This window comes from Mustelus asterias, chromosome 24 (genome assembly GCF_964213995.1).
Source record: "Mustelus asterias chromosome 24, sMusAst1.hap1.1, whole genome shotgun sequence".
NCBI lineage: Eukaryota > Metazoa > Chordata > Chondrichthyes > Carcharhiniformes > Triakidae > Mustelus > Mustelus asterias.
The window spans coordinates 62,759,516-62,786,559 of NC_135824.1; the positions used below are offsets into that span (position 1 = coordinate 62,759,516).

Here is a 27,044-nt window from a genome sequence, read left to right on the forward strand (position 1 = left end):
TGGAATAATTCAATATCATTAAGCTAAAACAGCCAAGCTGTTCACATACTGGTTTGTACCACATTCTCACATTGTGTTTGCGCAGAGTGATTTCTCCCCATCAGATGTCCTTGCTGGAATTACCGCCTCGCCTTCCCCAGAATCGGGGCGGGCAGGCTCACAGAATGGCATTCTCTGTTGGTCTCAGGTGAGATCTTACGAGCCTTGGGTGGGCGTGCTGATAAAATTCCAGCCCCTGTCTCCCACCCAGATCCAAACCTCCCCTTATCTCCTCCTCCCCCTTCTGTACTCCCACTCCACTAATCTCCTTTCTCCTCTCTTTCTCTGTCCTCTAATTTCTTCCCCGTTCTCCTCTTTCCACTTTACACCACCATCCTTCTCTTTTTCTCTCCCTCTCTCCCTCTCTCCCTCTCTCCCTCTCTCCCTCGCTCCCTCGCTCCCTCGCTCCCTCGCTCCCTCGCTCCCTCGCTCCCTCGCTCCCTCGCTCCCTCGCTCCCCCGCTCCCTCGCTCCCCCGCTCCCCCTCTCCCCCTCTCTCACTCTCCTACCCCTCCCACTGTGTTGGTGGTTCTGCGTTGTGCGTTTTGGCTTTGGACCAGTACCTTTCAAGTAGAGCTGGACTGATTTTCACCTCACAAGACAGGATTTACTTTCACAATAAAGCCTGATTTTAATCGGCAAACGGTTGCCGTCTGTCAGTCGGTAATTGTGTTGAGTTTTGATGCCACGCAGTGTGTCAGGGATAGACCTTTACTGGGTTAACTTGCAGCTTGCAATGTCTGTTACCCCTCATAAAGTACATGTTTGGATTCTGTCCCAGTGTATACTCAATATGCTGCATTCAATTAAACTCCCATACAAAGGATCACAAACCCTGTGGAGATTTTAAGATATTCTTTGCGTTAGCTTGGGCTTCAGTTTCCTCCTTGGACTGGTCGGGGTGCTGAACCTTCAGGGACCCCCAATGGATTCCGAGTTGCTCAGGGTGCTTTGGTGCTGCGCTCTGTTTATATCGCCAGCGTTTACTCAAATTGCGGAGGTTGGGAAGATCAAGGTTCTCTTCACACCTACGGTCTGTAAGCTGAAATGTGAGGCAGGACATTGCGAGAATCGTTGTAAAAAAGGCAATATTACAACGGTTTACAGTGACAGTAGCCCTTCCGATATGGCCAAGACTGGATTCCGAGTGTGTGAGTAACTAAAAACCTATTTGAAACAGGAGGGGGGGGGGGGGAAGGGAATTTTATGAAGCTTTCCTAAGCTCAATGGACTTCTCGATATAATTTACTCCATGTGGCTGGGCAGATGGGACTGTGCAATTTGATTTATTTTACAGATGAGGGGAAAAAAATTGTTTCCATTGTAGCTTGTGTTGAGGAGTATTCTCTTTTGTTCCATTCCAGATCCTGTCCCTTTCTCTCCCCCCTCAACTCCGACTACTCCTCCGAAGCTGAACTGTAATCTAAAACTCTCTGCAGGTCTTGCAAAAAGGCCCTTTTCAGAGTGGGTTTGGAGGGAATCTTCTCACTGCTGGTGTTGCAAGGCTAAGTCTCAGTAAAACATGGTGATGGATATAAACAAGCATTTTGCAGACTGTTGGGATCCAAACAGTAAATGTTATTTTCTCTGATGCCCCATATTTAATAGAAACTCCCTGGGATCAGAGCCAGGATTCGTTGCCTCTTATTTATGGTGTTGATGTTAGATCACAGTGTGTACCAGGCACTTTGTGCCTAATCTTTGACAGGACATTTGTTTGGTCTCATGTTAACATTATGGTCTGTGCGTTTTTTGGTTTAAAAGTGTGTTACTTTTAGGGTGGAGAGAGAGGGAAGGAAGTACGATTCATGCAAAGTATTTTCCACCCAATCGACTATTAAGAAACCATTAACTATTAACTCTTTTCTGCATCTCCTGTCGAAACTCCGTGTAGATGTGCTGTTCCCATAGAGACGGTGTGCGGTTATATTTCTCTGTATGATGGCTGGTCACGGCTTTGATACAGCCATGTGCCAGGGTAATATTACAACGTAAGGTGTGTGTAGTGCAGGTGAATGTGGCACGTTGCAGTGTCATTCTGGTGGATACTTGGCGCAGTGATACCCTTTTAAGAGGCGTGCGGAGCTTTCACTTTATAAAAACAAAGTAATGAAGGATTGACCAGGGTCCAACCTCTTCCCTCGAGAATGATTCTGACGCACAGTTGGCCAATCGTTCAGCAAACTGGAGCGATTAGCCCGTAGGGAAAGAGATTGTTTACACAATGAGTATTGTCAGAAAGGCTCTCTCTGCCTGGAACTTGTGTTCCGCAGCATGTTGGCAAAGCAGTGTGGAGAAGCGAGCTTCACTCTCCCTAACCTCTGTCTGACATGACTGGAGAATGCAGTGCTGTCAATGACTGTAAACATTGGTTTGATTCAATTCCCACAGCTCTCACTAAAACAGACCCAAGCTGAGGAGGGAGCTGTTGGAAGGAGTATGTGAGAATGTGTAACACTGCGATGACATTTTTCCCCAGTGACAAGAGGAGTAATTGCAGTGTGACCAAGTTTACATTGAGAGTTCCCGACAGGAATGTGGACACGGGAAGATTAGAACAGAGGGCGGGATTTTCTGGCCTTCCCGATGGTGGGATCTTCAGCTTCTGCCAAAGTCAACAGAGATGTGAATGACTCGCTGCAACCATCGCAGGAAGGCTGGAAAATCCCAGCCCAGGATTCAATCCCAGAATTTCCTGGTCCAAACTGGAACCTCACCCCAATTCACCGCAAACTGGAACCTCGGCCAATTCCCCGCAAACTGGAATCTCACCCAATTCCCCCCAAACTGGAACCTCATCCCAGTCCCCCAAACTGGAATCTTGCCCTAGTCCCCCAAACTGGAACCTCATCCAATCCCCCAAATGGGAATCTTGCCCCAGTCCTCCAAACTGGAACCTCACCCCAATTCCCCCAGACTGGAATCTCACCCAATTCCCCCCAAACTGGAATCTCGCCCAATTTCCCCCAAACTGGAACATTGCCCAATTCCCCAGAAGGCGAATCAAATTGAATTGATGCCCTTTGACCTGCATCGACAGAGGCACGGCTGATTGACAGGTGTTTTTTCTTAAATATGAACATACAACCTAGGAGCAGGAGTAGGCCACTCGGCCCATCGAGCCCGCTCCGCCATTTAATAGGATCATGGCTGGTCTGACTGTATTCTCAACCCCACATTCCTGCTGACCCCAATAACCTTTCACCCGCTCGCTTATCAAAGATCTCTCCAGCTCTGCCCCAAAACATTTAAAGATTGTGCTTCCACTGTTTTCTGAGGAAGAGAATTCCTCAGAGAGCTCCAACCCTCTGGAAGAAAACATCTCTCCCCATCTCTGTCTTAAATGTAGGGATATGGGGGTAGAGCTTGGGTGGGATTGTGGTTGGTGCAGACTCGATGGGCCAAATGGCCTCTTTCTGCACTGTAGGGTTTCTATGATTCTATGAAATGAGTGACCTTTTATTTATAAACGAGGCGGGGCTTCTAGTTGTACATTTTTCCACAAGGGAAACATCCTTTCCCCATCCACTCTGTCGAGACCCCTCAGAATCTTATATGTTCAATCAAGTCACCTTTACTCTTCTAAACTCCAGCGGATACAAGCCTAACCTCTCAAACCTTTCTCCATAAAACAACCCAGCCATTCCAAGTATTAATCCAGGAAACCTTCTCTGAACTGCTTCCAATGTGTATACATATTTCCTTAAGTAAGGAGACCAATGCGATATGCCAGATGTGATCACACCAATACCCTGTATAACTGAAGTATCACCCTACCCTAGTACTCAATTCCAGATGCAACAAACAATAACTTTCTATTGGCTTTGCTTATTACTTGTTCCCCTGCAACTAATTGTCTTGCGATGTATGCACTAGGTCACTCAGATCCCTCTGCATCTCAGAGCTCTGCAGACTCTCAACATTTAAATGTTTCTTTTTCATTTTTGCTGCCATAATGGACCATTTCACATTTGCCCACATTATACTCCATTTGCCAGATCATTGCCCACTCATATAACCTTCTTACATACATCCTCTTCACAACTCCATTTCCTACCTAGCTTTGAGTCATCAGCAAATTTAGCAACCATGCTTTCAATCCCTTTGTCCAAGTCATTTATATAAATTGTATCAAGTAGAGGCCACAGCACTGACCCCTGTGGCCCACCACTTATTCCATCCTGCCAACCAGAAAAAGACCCATTTATGCCGACTCTCTGTTTCCAGTTAGAACATAGAACATAGAAAGCCACAGCACAAACAGGCCCTTCGGCCCACAAGTTGCGCCGATCACATCCCCACCTCTAGTCCTATCTATAGCCCTCAATCCCATTAAATCCCATGTACTCATCCAGAAGTCTCTTAAAAGACCCCAACGAGTTTGCCTCCACCACCACCGACGTCAGCCGATTCCACTCTCCCACCACCCTCTGAGTGAAAAACTTACCCCTGACATCTCCTCTGTACCTACCCCCCAGCACCTTAAACCTGTGTCCTCTCGTAGCAACCATTTCAGCCCTTGGAAATAGCCTCTGAGAGTCTACCCTATCCAGACCTCTCAACATCTTGTAAACCTCTATCAGGTCGCCTCTCATCCTTCGTCTCTCCAGGGAGAAGAGACCAAGCTCCCTCAACCTATCCTCATAAGGCATGCCCCCCAATCCAGGCAACATCCTTGTAAATCTCCTCTGCACCCTTTCAATGGCTTCAACATCTTTCCTGTAATGAGGTGACCAGAACTGCGCGCAGTACTCCAAGTGGGGTCTAACCAGGGTCCTATAAAGCTGCAGCATTATCTCCCGACTCCTAAACTCAATCCCTCGATTAATGAAGGCCAGTACGCCTTCTTGACCGCATCCTCCACCTGCGAGGCCGATTTAAGAGTCCTATGGACCCGGACCCCAAGGTCCTTCTGATCCTCTACACTGCTAAGAATGGTACCCTTCATATTAGCCAGCAAATCTTCAGTTCATGCCAATATGTTATCCCCTACACCATGAACTTTCATTTTATGCAACAACCTTTGATGTGGCACCTGATCAAAACTTTCTGGAAATCTAAGTACAGCACATCCACTGGTTCCCCTTTATCCAGAGCACATGTGAGTCCTTCAAAGAACTCCAATAAGTTGGTTAAACAAGATTTCCCTTTCACAAAACCATGTTGAGTCTGCCTGATTGTCTTGAATTTTTCCATGTACCCTGCTTTAATGTTCTTAATAATATTTTCCCTGAAACAGATATTGGGCTTATGTAGTTTCTTGCCTTCTGTCACCCTCACTTTTTGAATAAAGGAGTTGCTCTTTTCCAATCTAAAGGAATCTTCCCAGAGGGCAGGAATGTGATCCTCTGTAATTGTCTAACAGGTTTGAGGTTCTTTCGGCTTCTATTGTGAGAGTGGGGACTGTAGTCACACCCGTTTTGCGCCCCCCCCGCCCCCCCCCCCTTCTGTCACTGACCACTTTCCAAAGCAGAAGATCCTATCCTAAGGGGTGTGACCACCTCCTTGTACAAAGTTTAGGTAACTTTCTCCCTCCCTGATTTGTCGCAGTGTCTGCAGCTCAGCCTCCAGCTCAATCACTCTGAACCAAAGCTTCTCCAGCCGCATACAATTAGTGCAGTTGAGTTTTCCCCAGGTCATAGTGTTATCCAGGACCTCATACATGTTTGACGCCTGATACATTACCTGTAACGCCACCCTTAATGCATCTTAATTATCTACTTCATTATTTTATTCAATTATTTACATTCACTTTATTTTATTAACTCAACACAAGTTCTCTTCTAATGTTTTAAATCTTAGAAAATGAACAGACCTTAACTATTTCCCAAGCACTCACCAATCTACGAGCTCCTCCCCCTATTGTAGAGAAAAAAACACTTTCTGCACAGTGAGAAAGTTAGAAAAAGTAAAGAATCTCGTTCCCCATCTCCCCTCACTCCCTCAACTCAGCAAACCCTCCTCCCCTCACTCCCTCAACTCAACAAACCCTCCTCCCCTCACTCCCTCAACTCAGCAAACCCTCCTCCCCTCACTCCCTCAACTCAACAAACCCTCCTCCCCTCACTCCCTCACTCAACAAACCCTCCTCCCCTCACTCCCTCAACTCAGCAGACCCTCCTCCCCTCACTCCCTCAACTCAACAAACCCTCCTCCCCTCACTCCCTCAACTCAACAAACCCTCCTCCCCTCACTCCCTCAACTCAGCAAACCCTCCTCCCCTCACTCCCTCAACTCAGCAAACCCTCCTCCCCTCACTCCCTCAACTCAACAAACCCTCCTCCCCTCACTCCCTCAACTCAACAAACCCTCCTCCCCTCACTCCCTCAACTCAACAAACCCTCCTCCCCTCACTCCCTCAACTCAGCAAACCCTCCTCCCCTCACTCCCTCAACTCAGCAAATCCTCCTCCCCTCACTCTCAACTCAGCAAATCCCCCTCCCCTCACTCCCTCAACTCAGCAAACCCTCCTCCCCTCACTCCCTCAACTCAGCAAACCTACAGCACTCTGCTGAGGTCATACCCCATGATGTGGAGTTGCCGGCGTTGGACTGGGGTGGGCACAGTAAGAAACCTCACAACACCAGATTAAAGTCTAACAGGTTTATTTGGAATCACGAGCTTTCGGAGCGCTGCCCCTTCCTCAGGTGAGTCACTTTAACCTGGTCTCTAATCTGGTGATGTCACACTCCATGTCAATCAAGTTCCCTATCAATGAAAAGTGGGAGTTTATATCCTTCAGTTATTAAAATTCCATCTCGTTTTTCCGCATTGTATTGGGGGAGAGGTGAGTTGGGTGTAGGGCGGAGTGGGATGGGGATTGGGGGAATGCCTTTGTGGAGGTGGGTGATTGTACCTGTCTCACGCCTGTTCATTGATCCAGGAATGAGTATCTGGGTCAGGCTGGTGAGAACGGAGCAGTTGCTGAGACTCCAGGTTGTTGGCTTGTGTCGCCACAGCGGATTGGGGTGATTTGCTCAGATAGCTCCGCCCTTGCTGTGCTGCCATACTCCAGTGTTTCGCTCCAGGAAGGAGAGCCAGTCATCTTGCAACCGTGTGTTTACCACCTTTGAATCATTGGCTGGGTGTCAGAAACTCAGTGGAACATAAGAACATAAGAACTAGGAGCAGGAGTAGGCCATCTGGCTCCTCGAGCCTGCTGTGCCAATAAGCAGAGGGAAAAGACCCTAAGAGAAGATGCAGTTGTCCCAGAGGATTCACACCAGGTCGGAAATGATAAATCACAGCAGGAGAGAGAGATAGGAAGGAGGAGTGACAGACAGGAAGAGGTACATGACATTGTGCTGATCACAAATTTTACCTCACTCACCTGGCAAGGGAATTGTCCTTCCAGAAAAATCTATCTCCTTTGCAGATTATGGTCCATTCATTGCTAATTCTCTCCACTCCTGGAAGCACAGCCTTTACTGGATTTGATTTGATTTGATTTATTATTGTCACATGTATTAACATACAGTGAAAAGTATTGTTTCTTGCGCGCTATACAGACAAAGCATGCCATTCATAGAGAAGGAAAGGAGAGAGTGCAGAATGTAGTGTTACAGTCATAGCTAGAGTGTAGAGAAAGATCAACTTAATGCAAGGTAAGTCCATTCAAAAGTCTGACGGCAGCAGGGAAGAAGCTGTTCTTGAGTCGCTTGGTACGTGACCTCAGACTTTTTCCCCGACGAAAGAAGGTGGAAGAGAGAATGTCCGGGGTGCGTGGGGTCCTTGATTATGTTGGCTGCTTTTCTGAGGCAGTGGGAAGTGTAGACAGAGTCAATGGATGGGAGGCTGGTTTGCGTGATGGACTGGGCTACATTCACGACCCTTTTGTAGTTTCTTGTGGTCTTGGGCAGAGCAGGAGCCATACCAAGCTGTGATACAACCGGAAAGAATGCTTTCTATGGTGCATTCTTTGCTCCAAACTGGGACTCTTCTCGCACCTTAATCTTTTATTTGTGAACTGGAGGCAGAATGCATCAGGTTATGTGACTGAGGTTGGTCCTGTCTTTGGTCAACCCTCTATCCATAGACAGTAAGCAGCTGTTTCCCTCTCTTAACCTGACACTTCTCTTCCCATCGAACTTAGCCCAGACTGAGATTGGGACTGACCCAATCCTGAGTCTTGTTGCTGAGCAATAGAATAAAATCCCTACAGTGCAGAAGGAGGCCATTCAGCCCATCGAGTCTGCACCGACCACAATCCCACCCAGACCCTATCCTTACATTTACCCTGCTAATCCCCCTGACACTAAGGGGCAATTTAGCACGGCCAATCCACCCAACCCGCACATCTTTGTATTGTGTGAGGAAACCGGAGCACCCGGAGGAAACCCACGCAGACACGGTGAGAACGTGCAGACTCCACACAGACAGTGACCCGAGGTTGGAATTGAACCTGGGTCCCTGGCGCTGTGAAGCAGCAGCGCTAACCCACTGTGCTGATGCAATGCAGAGTCATAAAATCTTTCCTAAAAGTTGGATTAGGGTGGGAGGGAGCAAAGGAAAAATCTGTCTCGAAAGCTACACCGTGCAAGTGATTTTCAGAAGATGACAGAAAGAACCGTGAAATGTCTATCTGGGCCATTTGGTGTCTGGAAGCTTACTTAATCAATTAGCTTCTTTGCAAGCGGTTCCTGCACCACTCCCTGGCTTGTTGCAACACTTTCTACATAAAGTATTTCATATCAAGGTTGTTCTTATTGTTACAAATAGCTAGTGTTTAACTCAGTCAGGTTAGTGTCAGGCAATGAACCTTAAGAGCCTGTTGCTGAAATACTAAAGGATATATCCCATCATTTTGTAAGGTCAAATCACTCCCTGTGCTACATTTCCATCCGCTCCTGGTCCCTTTGGGAAATCTGCCTCTGCTATTACAGCGCTGAGTTATTGCTCCCTGAGTTCTTTGAAATCTATGGCCCAATGGAAGCTTTTCATGACCCAGAACACAATGTGTTTAAAACATCATTTTAAATATTGATGTGGGACACAGATTTGGTTTTGTGGCACCTCACAAACCCACAATCGGGAAGGACAAGGGCAGCAGATATTTGGGAACGCCATCAGCCAGAAGTTACTCTCCGAGCCACTCACCGTCCTGACTTGGAAATATATCGCCGTTCCTTCACTGTCATTGGCTCAAAATCTCGGATCTCCCTCCCTAACAGCACTGCGGGTGTACCTACACCATGAGGACTGCAGAGGTTCGAGAAGCAGCTCATCACCACCTTCTCGAGAGCAGCTCAGGATGGGCAATAAATGCTGGCCAACTAGTGACCCCCATGTCCTGTGAACAAATATAAAAACAAATCCCCAGTGTGGGAGGGGGCACTGCCCCCCGAGTGTGGGAGGGGGCACTGCCCCCCGAGTGTGGGAGGGGGCACTGCCCCCGAGTGTGGGAGGGGGCACTGCCCCCGTGTGTGGGAGGGGGCACTGCCCCCGTGTGTGGGAGGGGGCACTGCCCCCGAGTGTGGGAGGGGGCACTGCCCCCAAGCGTGGGAGGGGGCACTGCCCCCGGGTGTGGGAGGGGGCACTGCCCCCCTGGCGTGGGAGGGGGCACTGCCCCCCTGGCGTGGGAGGGGGCACTGCCCCCCTGGCGTGGGAGGGGGCACTGCCCCCCGGCGTGGGAGGGGGCACTGCCCCCTGGCGTGGGAGGGGGGCGTTGCCCCCCCCCAGCGTGGGAGGGGCGCGTTGCCGCCCAGTGTCGGAGGTCATAATGAACAAACGGTTCACTGACTCTTGAGGACTTTGCTGTTGTGTATTGGAGAATTAACACTGGAAGCGCAAGGTGGCACAGTGGTTAGCACTGCTGCCTCACAGCACCAGGGACCCGGGTTCGATTCCCGGCTCGGGTCACTGTCTGTGCGGAGTTTGCACATTCTCCCCGTGTCTGCGTGGGTTTCCTCCGGGTGCTCCGGTTTCCTCCCACAGTCCGAAAGACGTGCTGGTTAGGTGGATTGGCCGTGCTAAATTCTCCATCAGTGTACCCGAACAGGTGCCGGAGTGTGGCGGCAAGGGGATTTTCACAGTAACTTCATTGCAGTGTTGATACAAGCCTTACTTGTGACACTAATAAATAAAGTTTAAACTTTAAGCACGGAGGGTTAAAGGGTGTTTACAGGGTGATGTTCACACCAGGCTGCTTCATCACTCCGGCAGAGTCACCTGTGCCGTCCGGTCCGCTGGATGTCTGAATGTATTAACACACCGTGCTGAGTGCAGCTACCCAGAATCAGTGTTAATACTGTGGCAAGCTCCGAGGGGGACCTGTTTAGCCAATCGGGTCAGAGTGCGTGAATCCTGAAGGTGAGCGTGTGTTTTTCTGGTGGTTGGGGATCTGGAGCCGTGTTGTACAGTTGTCTTTGCATCACTCTCTGTACATAGTCATGTATCTTCATAAACCGTTCATTCTTCACTCTACTGGGGGTGGGGGGGCGGTCACCCGTCTTTACAAGCTGCTACATTGGGGATCATTCAGAATGCCTTCCTGCTCATAGAATCATAGAAACCCTACAGTGTAGAAAGAGGCCATTCGGCCCATCGAGTCTACACCGACCACAATCCCACCCAGGCCCTACCCCCATATCCCTACATATTTACCTGCTAATCCCTCTAACCTACGCATCTCAAGACACTAAGGGGCAATTTTAGCATGGCCAATCAACCTAACCCACACATCTTTGGACTGTGGGAGGAAACCGGAGCACCCGGAGGAAACCCACGCAGACACGAGGAGAATGTGCAAACTCCACACAGACAGTGACCCAAGCCGGGAATCGAACCCAGGTCCCTGGAGCTGTGAAGCAGCAGTGCTAACCACTGTGCTACCGTGCCGCCCGTGCTGCAGGAATCGGGAAGGCAGACCTCGTGACGAAGCCTTTCTGAAGCAAACTCAGTGTCAAAATGCCTCTCTTTATGAAATTAGACCCATTCACCCCTTGCACGGAGCAGTGAGTGCAATGTGTCAAGCCCCTGTGTTATTGTTTAAGGCCGATTAAATCAGGAGGGGAGCGGGAGAGAAGCAGGGGGTAATCCTATTAACAGTCTGTGGGGCTCCGACCTTTAGCCTGATAAGGAAGCCCGACTTCTCCAGATGCCCCCAACTCCAAATCTTTCGAGGAGCTTGTGGAATTAGTCAAGGGGCATTATCACTCGAAGCCTTCTAATCGAGAGCTCTGACAAAGGGTCATCCAGACTCGAAACATTGCCTCTATTCTCTCTCCACAGAGGATGTGAGACCTGCTGAGATTTTCCAGCATTTTCTGTGTTTTGTCACATGCCAAAGGGTGGTGAATCTGTGGAATTCATTGCCACAGAAGGCTGTGGAGGCCAGATATTAAAGACATAGATTGGTAAAGGGATCAAGGGTTATGGGGGAAAAGGCGGGACAATGGGGTTGAGAAACATACCAGCCATAATCAAATGGTGGAACAAACTCAATGGGCCGAATGGCCTAATTCTGCTCCGATATCTTATGGTCTTATCTGGAAATAGCAGTGTTTGGATTTGGAAATAGTGCAGGAACCATTACAGTTGTGGTCACCCGAGAGAGATGGGCATGTATTCTAGTTTTCAAATCATATAATCATTTATATTTTAAAGAATGAAGGATGTGTGGTTGGTCAGGGTTATGATTTAAAAATTCCCCGGGTTTAAAATGCCTGCTTGCAGCGCAGAGCCCTGATTCCATTTCCTGCAATTAATCACAATTTAATGCATTCTTCCCAAATTACAACACTCCGTGTTCTCATGGCAGCAAGCACTTCCAAAAACAATCTCCCGACCCTCGCCTCACAAACTGCCTCAGTCCAAAAACATGCAGCAAGTCGTTTGAGTTTCTGGACCTCGGATTCCAGTTCCCACCACTGCAGATGATGAAGAAGTTTGCTCCCTTTACAGCACAGAAAGACTCCATTGTCCCGAGCCCAGTGCTGCCACGTTGCCACTCTTTCACATTCCATTACCCTGTTCCTTTATCTTCTTCCTTTTCAAACACTTATTCCATTCTCCTCAGAATGATAGCTTGATATTCTCGATAAGCATTTCCTGCGTGAAGAAAATTTGAACTTGCACTCTGTTCCGGGAGCGATAAGGCTCAGTCTGTTCTCCTTCACACCCATTCAACAATCATTTTTCACAATGAACCCTCAGAGAATACTTCCTCATTCGGAAACCTTCCATTAGATGTTCCCTTAACCTTCAGCTTTTCAAGCTTGACTTCATAATTATAACTTTCCATCCATGCATAAATTACGGTAATTATGTGGCATTTAGTTACTGAATTGAGAGGCTTTTCACTTCTTCATTGTGCTGTAGAGTGCTCGATGTGGATGGTGTAGAGGGAGCTTTACCCTGTATCTAACCCCGTGCTGTACCTGTCCTGGGAGTGTTTGATGGGGACAGTGTAGAGGGAGCTTTACCCTGTATCTAACCCCGTGCTGTACCTGTCCTGGGAGTGTTTGATGGGGACAGTGTAGAGGGAGCTTTACCCTGTATCTAACCCCGTGCTGTACCTGTCCTGGGAGTGTTTGATGGGGGACAGTGTAGAGGGCGCTTTACTCTGTATCTAACCCCGTGCTGTACCTGTCCTGGGAGTGTTTGATGGGGACAGTGTAGAGGGAGCTTTACTCTGTATCTAACCCCATGCTGTACCTGTCCTGGGAGTGTTTGATGGGGGACAGTGTAGAGGGAGCTTTACTCTGTATCTAACCCTGTGCTGTACCTGTCCTGGGAGTGTTTGCTGGGGGACAGTGTAGAGGGAGCTTTACTCTGTATCTAACCTTGTGCTGTTACCTGTTCATTGTGCTGTGGAATTCAAATATTGTTGGACCCAATACCAAGATTACAAAGTTGGAAACTATTTGGAAATCTCAAACCTCTACAATATCCCATCAAACACTTCCAGGACAGGTACTCCCGGGGTTAGATACAGAGTAAAGCTCCCTCTACACTGTCTCCATCAAACACTCCCAGGATAGGTACAGCATGGGGTGAGATACAGGGTAAAGCTCCCTCTACACTGTCTCCATCAAACACTCCCAGGATAGGTACAGCATAGGGTGAGATACAGGGTAAAGCTCCCTCTACACTGTCCCCATCAAACACTCCCAACACAGATATAGCATGGGGTTGAATACAGAGTAAAGCTCCCTCTACACTGTCCCCCATCAAACACTCCCAGGACAGGTACAGCACGGGGTTAGATACAGAGTAAAGCTCCCTCTGCATTGTCCCCATCAAACACTCCCAGGACAGGTAAGGACGGGGTTACATACAGAGTAAAGCTCCCTCTACACTGTCCCCATCAAACACTCCCAGGACAGGCACAACACAGGGTTAGATACAGAGTAAAGCTCCCCCTACACTGTCCCCATCAAACACTCCCAGGACAGGCACAACACAGGGTTAGATACAGAGTAAAGCTCCCTCTACACTGTCCCCATCAAACACTGTAAGAAGTCTAACAACACCAGGTTAAAGTCCAACAATTCCTGTTGGACTTTAACCTGGTGTTGTTAGACTTCTTACTGTGTTTACCCCAGTCCAACGCCGGCATCTCCACATCATCACATCAAACCCTCCCAGGACAAGTACAGCACGGTGTTAGATACAGAGTGAAGCTCCCCCTACACCAGCCCCATCAAACACTCCCAGGACAGGTACAGCACAGTGTTAGATACAGAGTGAAGCTCCCCCTACACCGGCCCCATCAAACACTCCCATGAGAGGTACAGAATGGGATTAGATACAGAGTAAAGCTCCCTCTACACTGTCCCCATCAAATACTCCCCAGGACAGGGACAGCACATGGTTAGATACAGAGGAAAGTTTCTTCTACATTGTCTCCCATCAAATACTCCCAGGATAGGGACAACACTGGATTGGAGAACCACCATTTGGGAGTTGAGATTGTAGCCATGTTGTGTGGCAGTATGATGTGTAATTGCCTCGGGTTGTAATGTGGAGAATTCTTTGCTGCTTCATCAATCTGCCTCGCTCCACCATTAGGATATTGTATCCTACTTCACTTATCTTGTAGACTTTCTCTTCTCACACCTGCCGCCTTGTAGCTTTGCTGACACAATTCCCCATTTAGCGCCACTTTGCACAGCCGTTTGGAGTTGTTTTGAGTTCAGGGTCCCAAACCAAAGTTAGACTGGAACCTGCTTGAACTGAATACAAGAGGTTTTATTGTCGGTGGAAATGGGAATTGTTTAGTGTGTGATTGACTGAGTTATTGCCACTTTACTGTTCCCCTGCTTTCTATCAGCTTACACTCGCTACATATTAAATATATATCTGTCCGAGTGTATTAGAGATTTTAAAATCATGGTGTGACTGTTCCCTCTCATAATCTCTGCAGCATCTGTTAAATATCAGCTTTCCGACAGAGTCTCCTTCATTTAAACTGCAGAAATTCTATACCCCCCACCTGCGCCTGGCTCCTGCATCGTTCTCCGCATTGTGTGGGGTTGCTACACTCTCATCCCTCCACCTAGACCTTGCTTCTAATCCAGTTCAGGCCGTAAGGAGAACAAAAGTGTTTTTTGATTAAAGTATTTCCTGAGTGCATGAATTTGCAATAATGTTCGCCCTTTTCACCTGTCCCTAATTCTCCGAGTGTTCATTGTGGCTAAGAGCGAGACCCCTGGGTATCGGAGCAGGAGGGTGGGTGCAAGGTATTGGGAGAGTGGCAATCACACTATGGGGAACAGATGGAGCTGGATAGAGAGAAAGGGTTTGCACTGGTTGGGGAGTCGGGGCCGAGGGGGCCACCGTCTAAAAAAGAACAGAGCGAGAGTTTTAGGAGCCAGGTTAAGGAATGTTTCCATCTCTGCAGGACATTATAGAGTTTGAACTCTCGCACTTGATGCTGGGTCAATTGTGTATTTTATATCTGAGATTGATAGGTTTTTATTAACCAAAGTTATTAACAGTTATGGAGTCAGGTCACAGTTCACCACGATCACATTGAATGACAGAAGAGGCTCAAGGGGCTGAATGACCTCCTCCTGTTCCTGTGTGTAGCACAGGCTTCCATTGAACAATACAATCCCTACAGTACCCGAGCAGGCCATTCAGCCCATCGAGTCTGCACCGACTCTGACAGAGTATCTTACCCAGGCCCAATGGCCGGTCCTCTCTCCATAACCTCACACATTTAGCGTGGCCAATCCACCAAACCTGCACATCTTTGGAGTGTGGGAGGAAACTGGACCACCCTGAGGAAACCCATGCAGACACGGGGAGAATGTGCAGACTCCACACAGACAGTCACCCAAGGGCAGAATTGAACCCGGGTCCCTGGCGCTGTGAGGCGGCCATGCTAACCACTGTGCCACCCGTGCCCTCCCTCCTTGAGTGGAGGACTGGAGGTTCATCAGTTTCTGTTGAGTAAAGAGTCAGCAGCTTCCAGGGGAATATAATCTCAGTGTGATTGAATCGTTCCTGATGGAGTTAACCTGTTTCTAATGCGTGGCTTCTTTTCTTTTAGTTCTCTGTTTGCTTCGATGCCAGAATGGAGGCGTGTGCGTACGACAGGATCGTTGCCTCTGCCCTTCAGGATTCACCGGAAAGTTCTGTCAGATCACCTCTCCATCTGCTGGCAGTCAGGTTGTTGCCAGTTTACCCACAGGAGACCCAGCCTCAGATCCCCACTCGAAGGTGGAAACTGTGTACACTCTCCCTCTGTCCAACCAGCAAGTTCCAAAGCAAAGTAAGAGGAACTCCTCCCAACACAAACTGTTGTTTCATTTTCTGCTGGCAAGGAGCAGTGATCCTTCATTGTTATTTGTTAGATCCAAACTCTAGCATAAAATAAGGCTGGAAATAACATTGGCAATGCCCTGATGCCAATAGTGAATGGCCGAGCAAGCCATTTCATTCAAGGGCAATTAGCGATAGACAACAAATGCTGCCAGCGACGCCCACATCCCATGAAAGAATTTTAACAATATATTGGGGTGAGTATGTCAGGGAGAATCAGCTTTGCAGTCAATGATTCCGACCCACGGAAAGATCCGGAACTTTCAGTGAATTGTTTCAGTCACCAGGAAGTCAGAAGCTTGATCTTGATATGTTAGATCATCGCACTCAACATGGAATCTGCTCGCGCTGCTTTTACCATCTTCAGGTTCTCCCCGATACACTCACTTTTTAAAATTCTTTCATGGGATGTGGGTGTCGCTGGCTGGGCCAGCATTTATTACCGATCCCTAACTGCCCTTGAATGAAATGGTTGCTCCCCCATTTCAGAGGGCAGTTGAGAGTCAACTACAGTGCTGTAGTTGACTCTCAACTACTATCTATGCAGAGTCGGCATGTTCTCCCTGCGTGGGTTTCCTCTGGGTGCTCCGGTTTCCTCCCACAGTCCGAGAGCTGTGCTGGTTAGGGTGCATCGACACCAACATCCCATTCCCTGCTGTTTCAACGGTTTCTATTTTAACGCAATGCCCACAGATTCCCCTGGTCTGAACCTGATCAAGAACCTATCTATCTCTGTCTGAAAGACACTCCATGAACTGGCCTCCACTGCGCTCTGTGGCAAAGAGTTCCACAGATTCACCAGGAAATCTGCTGCCCTTACCCGGTCTGGCCTACATGAGACTCCAGACCCACAGCACTGCAGTTGACTCTCAACTGCCCTCTGAAATGGGGGAGCAACCATTTCATTCAAGGGCAGTTAGGGATGGGTAATAAATGCTGGCCCAGCCAGCGACACCCACATCCCATGAAAGAATTTTAAAAAGTGAGTGTATCGGGGAGAACCTGAAGATGGTAAAAGCAGCGCGAGCAGATTCCATGTTGAGTGCGATGATCTAACATATCAAGATCAAGCTTCTGACTTCCTGGTGACTGAAACAATTCACTGAAAGTTCCGGATCTTTCCGTGGGTCGGAATCATTGACTGCAAAGCTGATTCTCCCTGACATACTCACCCCAATATATTGTTAAAATTCTTTCATGGGATGTGGGCGTCGCTGGCAGCATTTGTTGTCTATCGCTAATTGCCCTTGAATGAAATGGCTTGCTCGGCCATTTATGAGAGTTGATGAGAGTTAACCACATTGCTGTGGGTCTGGAGTCTCATGTAGGCCAGACCGGGTAAGGACGGCAGATTTCCCAGTGAATCTGTGGAACTCATTTCCATAGAGGCTGTGGAGGCCAGGTCATTGAGTGCCTTTAAGACAGAGATAGATAAGTTCTTGATCAATAAGGGGACCTGGGGTTATGGGGAAAAGGCAGGAGAAAAGTATCAGCCATGATTGAATGGCGGAGCAGACTCAATGGGCCGAATGGCCTAATTCTGCTCCTATATCTTATGGTTGTCCCTAAAGGGCATTAGTGAACCAGATGGGTTTTTCCAACAATCAGCAATGGTTTCATGGTCATCAGTAGATTCTTAATTCCAGATATTTATTGAATTCAAATTTCAACATCTGATTTGAAGCCAGGTCCCCAGAACATTACCCTGTGTCTCTGGATTACTAATCCAGTGACAATACCCCACTGTGCCACTGCCTCCCCGGTTTTACAATAGAGTTTAGAGTTTTTTTAAGAGTTTATTTATAAGTGTCACAAGTCGGCTTACATTAACGCTGCAATGAAGTTACTGTGAAAATCCCCTAGTCGCCGGCGTCTGTTCGGGTTACACTGAGGGAGAATTTAGCACGGCCAATGCACCTAACCTGTGGAAGGAAACCGGAGCACCCGGAGGAAACCCACGCAGACACAGTGATAACATGCAGACTCCACATAGACAGTGACCCAAGCCGGGAATTGAACTTGGGTCCCTGGTGCCGTGAGGCGGCAGCGCTAATCACTGTGCCGCCCTTATTTACCACGCTCAGTTCAGAACTGAGCTGCCTTTTGTGGTTTATTCACAACTCTGTTATTTTTGAATGAATTTCTGGGTTATTGAGATTTGCCTATTCTTCCGGAATGAATGATTGATCTCCTGGTCACTGCCCCGAACATTCCAGGACACAATCACCGCGACTTTAAAACAAATTGTGTTTATTTCCCTTTTGTTTGTATATTTTAATATCAGAGGGAAGTTGTGGGAGTCTGAGACTGAGATTTGGGAATGGGACTTGGTGTGGGAGGGGATGAAATGTCCGGACAGAATCTGGGATATTTGTTATCAAACCCATTCATCGTCCATTCTCCCAGAACAGGGAGCTGGGTTTATTGTCCAGATATCAAGTTGTAAATTTCCAACACTTCAGTTTTATTTTTCATTCCCTGTTGGTTATAAAGAAAGCGTTGAAAGGTTGTCATCTAGCACAGTGCTAGTGTGCATTTGGAGCTCGATTAGGGAGAGTCAGCTCAGGTTTAAAAAGGGCAGGACAAGCCTGACTAATTTAATTGAATTCTTTGCCTAAATTATTGACAAAGAAATGGACCAAAAGATGAATGTGAATCCAATAGATTTGGATTGTCAAATGACATGTGATAAAGTTCCACGCTGGAGTGTTGTTTTAAGGCCTGTGCTTTTAAAGGGATTCAGTGGCCCAGCGACTGAACAATAAAAATTGGGAGAAAGTCAATGGCTCCTGAGTTGGAGACATCAGGGGTCTGGTTCAAAATTTGGGCACGACCATGGAGAGATAGTTTGGTGATATCCAAATAAAGAGGTGTGGCTGCCTTGAGCAGGAGAGAGAGAAGGTAGGAGATATGCAGCAAGTATATTCCTGAATGGGAATTTGTGACCATAAATGGCAACGGAAACTGAATCAGTTGCAGGTTCCAAGAGGAAAGTACAAAGAGGAAAAATATTAAACAGCGAAATAATCGTAAGGAAATAGGATGAAGTTAGAGAGTGAAATTAGTGCAGCGTCACAATAATCCACAGAGCACCAGAGCAATCAGGCAGCAATTCAAGTATTTTATAATTATTGTTACATATTATTGGTTATTTCCTAGGTACCTTACCCTGGGTGTCATGGTGACACAGTGGTTAGTGCCACTGCCTCACAGCACCAGGGATCAGGGTTCGATTCCCGGCTCGGCTATCTATGCAGAGTCGGCATGTTCTCCCTGCGTGGGTTTCCTCTGGGTGCTCCGGTTTCCTCCCACAGTCCGAGAGCTGTGCTGGTTAGGGTGCATCGACCATGTATAAATTCTCTCTCAGTGTACCCAAACAGGCACTGGAGTATGGCGACTAGGGGATTTTCACAGTAACTTCATCGCAGTGTTAATGTAAGCCTATTTGTGACAATAATAAGTAAACTTTAAACATCGTGGCCGGAGTTTTACCGCCACGTCTGCCCTGGAATGCGGGTGGGCGCAGCTCGCGGAACGGCATTCTCCGTTGGCCTTGGGCGGGATCTTACGAGCCTCAGGCGGGTGAGACGGTAAAAATTCCGGCATTTGTGTCTAATCTCAACTAAGCTGGCCACCTTATGCTCCCTGGAGAAATATCAGCCAGGGTTCCAACTCCTGATCATAATCTCACTGTGAAGAAAAGCATGGATGTTTGGGAACTTGGGGAAATAAATGGTGATGTCTTGAGGAGTGTACATATTACAGAGAAGGAGGTGCTCGAAGTCTTAAAGTGCATCAAGGTAGATAAATCCCCAGGACCTGATGAGGTATATCCCAGGACATTGTGGGAGGCCAGCGAGGAAATTGCGGGTCCCCTAGCAGAGATATTTGAATCATCAATAGTCACAGGTGAGGTGCCTGAAGATTGGAGAGTGGCAAATGTTGTGCCTTTGTTTAAAAAGGGCTGCAGGGAAAAGCCTGGGAACTACAGGCCGGTGAGCCTCACATCTGTGGTGGGTAAATTGTTGGAAGGTATTTTGAGAGACAGGATCTACAGGCATTTAGAGACGCAAGGACTGATTAGGGACGGTCAGCATGGCTTTGTGAGTGGAAAATCATGTCTCACAAATTTAATTGAGTTTTTTGAAGGGGTAACAAAGAAGGTAGATGAGGGCAGTGCAGTTGATGTTGTCTACATGGACTTTAGCAAGGCCTTTGACAAGGTACCACATGGTAGGTTGTTGCATAAAGTTAAATCTCACGGGATCCAGGGTGAGGTAGCCAAATGGATACAAAATTAGCTTCTTGACAGAAGCCAGAGGGTGGTTGTAGAGGGTTGTTTTTCAAACTGGAGGCCTGTGACCAGCGGTGTGCCTCAGGGATCAGTGCTGGGTCCATTGTTATTTTCATTTATATGAATGATTTGGATGAGAATATAGGGGGCATGGTTAGTAAGTTTGCAGATGACACCAAGATTGGTGGCATAGTTGACAGTGAAGAAGGTTATCTCCAATTGCAATGGGATCTTGATCAATTGGGCCAGTGGGCTGACCAATGGCAGATGGAGTTTAATTTGGACAAATGCGAGGTGATGCACTTTGGTCGATTGAACCAGGGCAGGACTTACTCAGTTAATGGTAGGGCGTTGGGAAGAGTTATGGAACAAAGAGATCTAGGGGTACAGGTTCATAGCTCCTTGAAAGTGGAGTCACACGTGGACAGAGTGGTGAAGAAGGCATTCGGCATGCTTGATTTCATTGGTCAGAACATTGAATACAGGAGTTGGAATGTCTTGCTGAAGTTGTACAAGACATTGGTAAGGCCACATTTGGAATACTGTGTGTAGTTCTGGTCAACCTATTATAGAAAGGATATTATTAAACTAGAAAGAGTGCAGAAAAAATTTATGAGGATGCTACCGGGACTTGATGGATTGAGTTATAAGGAGAGGCTGGATAGACTGGGACTTTTTTCCCTGGAGCATAGGAGGCTGAGGGGTGATCTTATAGAGGTCTATAAAATAATGATCAGCTAGGTAGTCAATATCTTTTCCCAAAGGGGAGTCTAAAACTCGATGGCATAGGTTTAAGGTGAGAGGGGAGAGATACCAAAGGGTTCAGGGGGGCAATTTTTTCACACACAGGGTGGAGTGTGTCTGGAGCAAGCTGCCAGAGGCAGTAGTAGAGGCGGGTACAATTTTGTCTTTTAAATAACGTTTAGACAGTTACATGGGTACGATGGGTATAGAGGGATATGGGCAAAATGCAGACAATTGGGACTAGCTTAGGGGTTACAAAAAAGGGCGGCATGGACAAGTTGGGCTGAAGGGCGTGTTTCCATGCTGTAAACCTCTACGACTCTATGATAATCCATTGAGTTCTGGTGGAGCGGGTTTGTGACTAAGGACAGTCTGTGATGCCTTCGCAGTCGCACTGCCTGCCAACACTCACCTCCTGAGCTCACACATCCAGCATGTGTGCCTGAGTGAGGCCTCCCAGTTGAATTGGAATTGTACCCCAGCGAGAGACATCATGTTGAAACCAGCTGGGGACTTTTGCTATTGGAATCGAATGAAAGTAGTTTCATTTCAATGGAAGAGGTTGGTTTGCGATTCAGTCTGATCACAGCTTGTTCAATCAACCTCTGGGAAGTTTTGCAGATGAATTGGGATGAATTGTTGAAAGGCTATAGTCTAGAATGTGTCTAGAATGTTCCGTGGTCGGTGGAGATTTAGATGAGTTCTGTGAGAAGTTATTTTAATCATTCATGGGACCTGGGCATCACTGGCTGGGCCAGCATTTATTGCCCATCCCTAGTTGCCCTTGGAGGGCAGTTGAGAGTCAACCACATTGCAGTGGCTCTGGAGTCACATGTAGGCCAGAACTCGGGTCCCCAGAACATTCAGCTGAGTTTCTGGATGAATAGTTGAGCGATAATACCAGTAGGCCATTGATGTAATGAGCACACATTATAGAAAGTGGGACTCCGAGAAAGGGACTGAACTGATCATTTTAAACAGTTTAGTTACTGTGGTGAACCGGCCAGAGAGAGATTGCCAGGCACTTAATGAGGTTCCTCAAACTGAGCTCACGGTGACTTGATTCCAGGCACAATAATTTTGAACAAGAACCATTTAATAAACCGATTTATCGGCATTTTAATGTTTTTAATGTTTGGCCAGTCAGAATGTTAATCTTGTCCCAGAGTATTTAATTTTCACCGACACAAGGTCACAATGGGAACCATTGTTTCAGCTCACAGCCGATGTGACGGGGGAATTGTGATAGCGTTGTACATATTTGAAAATGCTTTGCAAGTAGCCAGACACAAAAGGTTGTTAGAAACAGACTGAAATGGTTTTATGCTCCACTAAAAACAGTAACAGCCCTCATAAATAATTGGAGATTATATTTCTTCAAGGCCCCACACTCCCTGTATCTCGCTAACCTCTTCCAGCCTTGCAAAGTTCTACCCACATTCCTCTTGCCTCTTGTGCATTTGACCCACTTAGTTCAGCCCTGTATTAACCCAAAGCTCTGCAATTCACCTTTGTAAACCTCTCCACCTCCTATTCCTGTTTTTAACTCTCTTCTTATGATTCAGCTCTTGATCAGGAGTATATATTAGTACATTTATATCCTCAGTATCTCCTTCCTTGCCTCAGGGTTGGGTTTTCCCAGATTATGTTTTTATGAAGTGCCTTGGAATGTTTCTTTACATCAAAGGTGCTACATAAACGGAAATTACACTTATTTAAGTATTTCATCCCTCTGTTAAAGTCTTGAATCCAGAAGGGCTCATGTGTAGAGAAAGCTTTAACAAATTCCCTCGTGTCTCTTACCCGTTGGGTAAAGACCAATGTTTCTAACCATGAGGACAATTGCAGATGGCCAGTTGAGTGCACAATTGCGTGGCGGGTGTCTGCTCTGGTGTGGATCATTGCCACAGGTGGTTCCATAACTTGTCTTGATTTAACTGATCCCAATAAGAGTGCTTGAATTGTCCTCAGAACCCATTGGTTGAGGGAGAAATGCCTCTTCACTCCCACATTGAAGGCAATCTTTAGCTCCAGTTCCCCATTGGATGGTAACCTGTGGCTCCACACCCCCATTGGCCGATGATCTCTAACTGTAAACACTGTGGTAATTCCAGCAGGTCAGCAGATCCCCTCCATCGTTAATCTCCGAGTCCATCACCCTCCTGAAGTTTCCATCAAGGTTCATCAGGTGACCCAGGTGGATGGAGGAACGCACACCAATTCCGCCCAGCTGGACACCAACCAGCCACCCTCCCAGAGGGCACAGTCAGAGCGACTGGGACCTCTCACAGCTACTCCCCGATTGGATGCAGAGTCTGCCTTTGGCTATTGCTTCACCGAAATCACCAATGGCCAGGTAGGCAATCAGAATGTGATGTCAGCGTGGACCAGTGTCCTGTGTTGTGGGTAGAAATGTTCATCTCTTCTCTAAGCTGATCCCCCAGTGCAGTATCGAGAGATCACTTCTCTGCCTTTTGGCTAAGATCAAGTTCATGATCAAGTCTGGAATCAGATGCAATGGCTTTTCTTGTCAGCTTGGATCTAGTTTGCCTATCTTGTGGGGACCATGAATTGGATTGAGTTTGAATTTGAATTGTTTTTTTGGAGCAAGCAAAGAGATGTATTAAGAGTTTGCCCGTCTGCACATTGACTCCCTAACTCTGAGACAGGAATAATATTGTGTTTAAGGTGTTACGTTGTCAGCTGTCCCATTCATTGATTGAGAGCCGAGGTTGTTGCTTCATTCAGGTGGGTACCAAAGGACCTCCTTGTTGTGTTGAGAGAGACACAGTGAGATCTCCCTCGTTAACATTCCTCGCTCAATCAACATTACACATAACAGATAAACTGCCCGTTAACCTGATTACTCTTTGTGGGATCTTGCTGTGTGCAAAACATAACAACAATCACAATGAATTAGTGGTGAAGGTGGGACAGCACGGTGGCACAGTGGTTAGCACTGCTGCCTCACAGCGCCAGGGACCCCGGTTCAATTCCTGGCTCGGGTCACTGTCTGTGCAGAGTTTGCACGTTCTCCCTGTGTCTGTGTGGGTTTCCTCCCACAGTCTGAAAGACGTGCTGGTTAGGGTGCATTGGCCATGCTAAATTCTCCCTCAGTGTACCCGAACAGGCGCCAGAGTGTGGCGACTGGGGGATTTTCACAGTAACTTCATTGCAGTGTTAACGTCAGCCTTACTTGTGACACTAATAAATAAACTTAAGCACTTGGAGATATTTCCAATAGGCGCAATAAGATCTTCAGCCCCTGGGTGGGCAAAACAGACAGTGTGCTAAAGGTAAGAGACCGTCTTGGTGCAGGGTTCTGACGTAGAGATATTTTACAATAAATATTGGACTAAATACCAGGGCTACAAAGAAAGAAAGGTTTGCATTTATATAGCGTCTTTCATAAGCCCAGAAACCCAAAATGCTTTGCAGTCAGAGTCATTATTGGCCGTCGCTCCATTTGAGGACAATGTTTACACTGAATCCCAAGTTTCTGTTATCGATTCAAGGTGATTCGACAGACTGATTCTCGACCCAGAGTTCCACAGGCACCTGGAGCAGGATGGACCACAAAGCAGCCATTTCTATTCATTCAGGGGATGTGGGTGTCACTGGCTAGGCCAGCATTCATTGCCCATCCCTAATTGGATGAGAAGGTAGCTGTGATCTGCTTCCTTGATTTGCTGCAGTCCTTGCCATGGGATCTGGAGTGCCAGATTTGGTTCCATTTCTCCTTTGTCATTAGGAATTTAGGACTTGAAGCTTGAAGAAGTTGATGAACAAGTTGTTTGCTATTTTGAATGATTTTTAGGAAAGTCCTCCCAGTCATTAATGTCAATCCTGCCACAATTCCGACTGTTTTTATTGTCCTACCCTGGAATGTTGGCCACACAGGAGTTGAGAAAAGATCACATCACTGTTCTAATGTCAGAAATGTTCCCACAAGTAAGGAACCCCGAATAGCTTTGGTTTTCTCTGAATGGCATGGTACCCCATCACTGTATTAATACCCACTCACGGGCCTGAGATGATGGCTGGGAAGCCTTCCTGCGGCACGGTGGCACAGTGGTTAGCACTGCTGCTTCACAGCTCCAGGGACCTGGGTTCGATTCCGGCCTCGGGTCACTGGCTGTGTGGAGTTTGCACATTCTCCTCGTGTCTGCGTGGGTTTCCTCCGGGTGCTCCGGGTTTCCTCCCACAGTCCAAAGATGTGCGGGTTAGGTTGATTGGCCATGCTAAAAATTGTCCCTTGGTGTGCTGAGATGTGTAGATTAGAGGGATTAGTGGGTAAATATGTAGGGATATGGGGGTAGGGCCTGGGTGGGATTGTGGTCGGTGCAGACTCGATGGGCCCAATGGCCTCTTTCTGCACTGTAGAGTTTCTATGATTCTGCCCAGACTGAATCAGCTGGAGACACCCAGCACCCTCCCACCCAATTAAATGCCCCCCTGCCACCAAACCTGTTGTGGGGAAGACATTAAATTCCACCCATTCCACAGACTCATTTTAAACCCTCTCGTCTCCATCGCTGTCCCAGTGCAGCCGGCTGATGGTGAATTATCCATTGGTTGGCACCAGGGAGTCTTTTATAGACCTCCTAAAAGTTCTAGAGAGGTTGAGGAAAGGATTGCGGAGTCAATCCTGCTTAGGAGTGAAAGTAATAGGGCAATTGTTATGGGGGATTTTAACTTGACTAATATTGACTGGAATTGTTATAGCTCTAGCTCGTTAGAGGGGTCAGTTTTTGTTCAAAGCGTGCAGGAAGGTTTTTTGACTCAGTATGTAGACAGGCCAACGAGAGGTGAGGCTATATTGGATCTGGTGCTGGGAAATGAGCCAGACCAGGTGCTAGACTTGGAAGTTGGTGTGCATTTTGGTGATAGTGACCACAATTCGGTTACGTTCACCTTAGTGATGGAAAGGGATAGGCATGAACCTCGGGCCAGTGGTTTTAGCTGGGGGAAGGGTAATTATGAGGCTATTAGGAGAGAATTAGGAAACATAGGTTGGACTAGGAGATTACAGGGACTGGGAACGTCCGACATGTGGAGTTTTTTCAAGGAGCAGCTACTGCGAGTCTGTGATAGGTATGTCCCTGTCAGGCAAGGAGGAATTGGTAGGGCTAGGGAACCGTGGTGCACCAAAAAAGTTTCTTTGTTGGTTAAAAAGAAAAAGGAGGCTTATGTTCGGATGAGACGTGAGCACTCGGGTAGTGCACTAGAAAGCTTTAGATTGGCTAAGAGGGAGTTGAAGAGCGAGCTTAGAAGGGCTAAAAGGGGACATGAGAAGACTTTGGCGGATAGGGTTAAAGAGAATCCTAAGGCGTTCTATAGGTATGTCAAGAACAGAAGGTTGGTTAGGGCAAGTTTAGGGCCAGTTATAGATGGCAGAGGGAAGTTATGTGTGGAACCGGAGGAGATTGGTGAAGCATTGAACCAATATTTCTCTTCGGTGTTCACGCAAGGGGACATGAATATAGCTGAGGAGGACACTGGGTTGCAAGGGAGTAGAATAGACAGTATTACAGTTGATAAGGAGGATGTGCAGGATATTCTGGAGGGTCTGAAAATAGATAAATCCCCTGGTCCGGATGGGATTTATCCAAGGATTCTCTGGGAGGCAAGAGAAGTGATTGCAGAGCCTCTGGCTCTGATCTTCAGGTCGTCGTTGGCCTCTGGTATAGTACCAGAAGATTGGAGGTTAGCGAATGTTGTCCCATTGTTTAAGAAGGGGAACAGAGACTTCCCCGGGAATTATAGACCGGTGAGTCTCACTTCTGTTGTTGGCAAGATGTTGGAAAAAATTATAAGGGATAGGATTTATAGTTATTTGGAGAGTAATGAATTGATAGGTGATAGTCAGCATGGTTTTGTGGCAGGTAGGTCGTGCCTTACTAACCTTATTGAGTTTTTTGAGAAAGTGACCAAGGAGGTGGATGGGGGCAAGGCAGTGGACGTGGTATATATGGATTTTAGTAAGGCGTTTGATAAGGTTCACCATGGTAGGCTTCTGCAGAAAATGCAGATGTATGGGATTGGGGGTGATCTAGGAAATTGGATCAGGAATTGGCTAGCGGATAGGAAACAGAGGGTGGTGGTTGATAGTAAATATTCATCATGGAGTGCGGTTACAAGTGGTGTACCTCAGGGATCTGTTTTGGGGCCACTGCTGTTTGTAATATTTATTAATGATC

The 27,044-nt window shown here is 47.3% G+C and overlaps 1 protein-coding gene across 5 annotated transcripts in view; it reads left to right on the top strand.

The window, feature by feature from the left end:
* The window catches only part of LOC144511479 (latent-transforming growth factor beta-binding protein 4-like), a 175,640-nt gene that overhangs the window by 50,101 nt on the left and 98,495 nt on the right, over window positions 1–27,044 (top strand). For 3 of the 5 annotated variants that reach the window (XM_078241868.1, XM_078241869.1, XM_078241870.1), the window contains exons 4-5: window positions 15,535–15,756; window positions 22,959–23,200. In XM_078241868.1, the coding sequence (XP_078097994.1) occupies window positions 15,535–15,756; window positions 22,959–23,200 (464 nt within the window). Of the gene's footprint in view, window positions 1–829; window positions 1,190–15,534; window positions 15,757–22,958; window positions 23,201–27,044 lie in introns of those variants that run through there. The other 2 variants (XM_078241871.1, XM_078241872.1) reach the window with 1 other exon arrangement.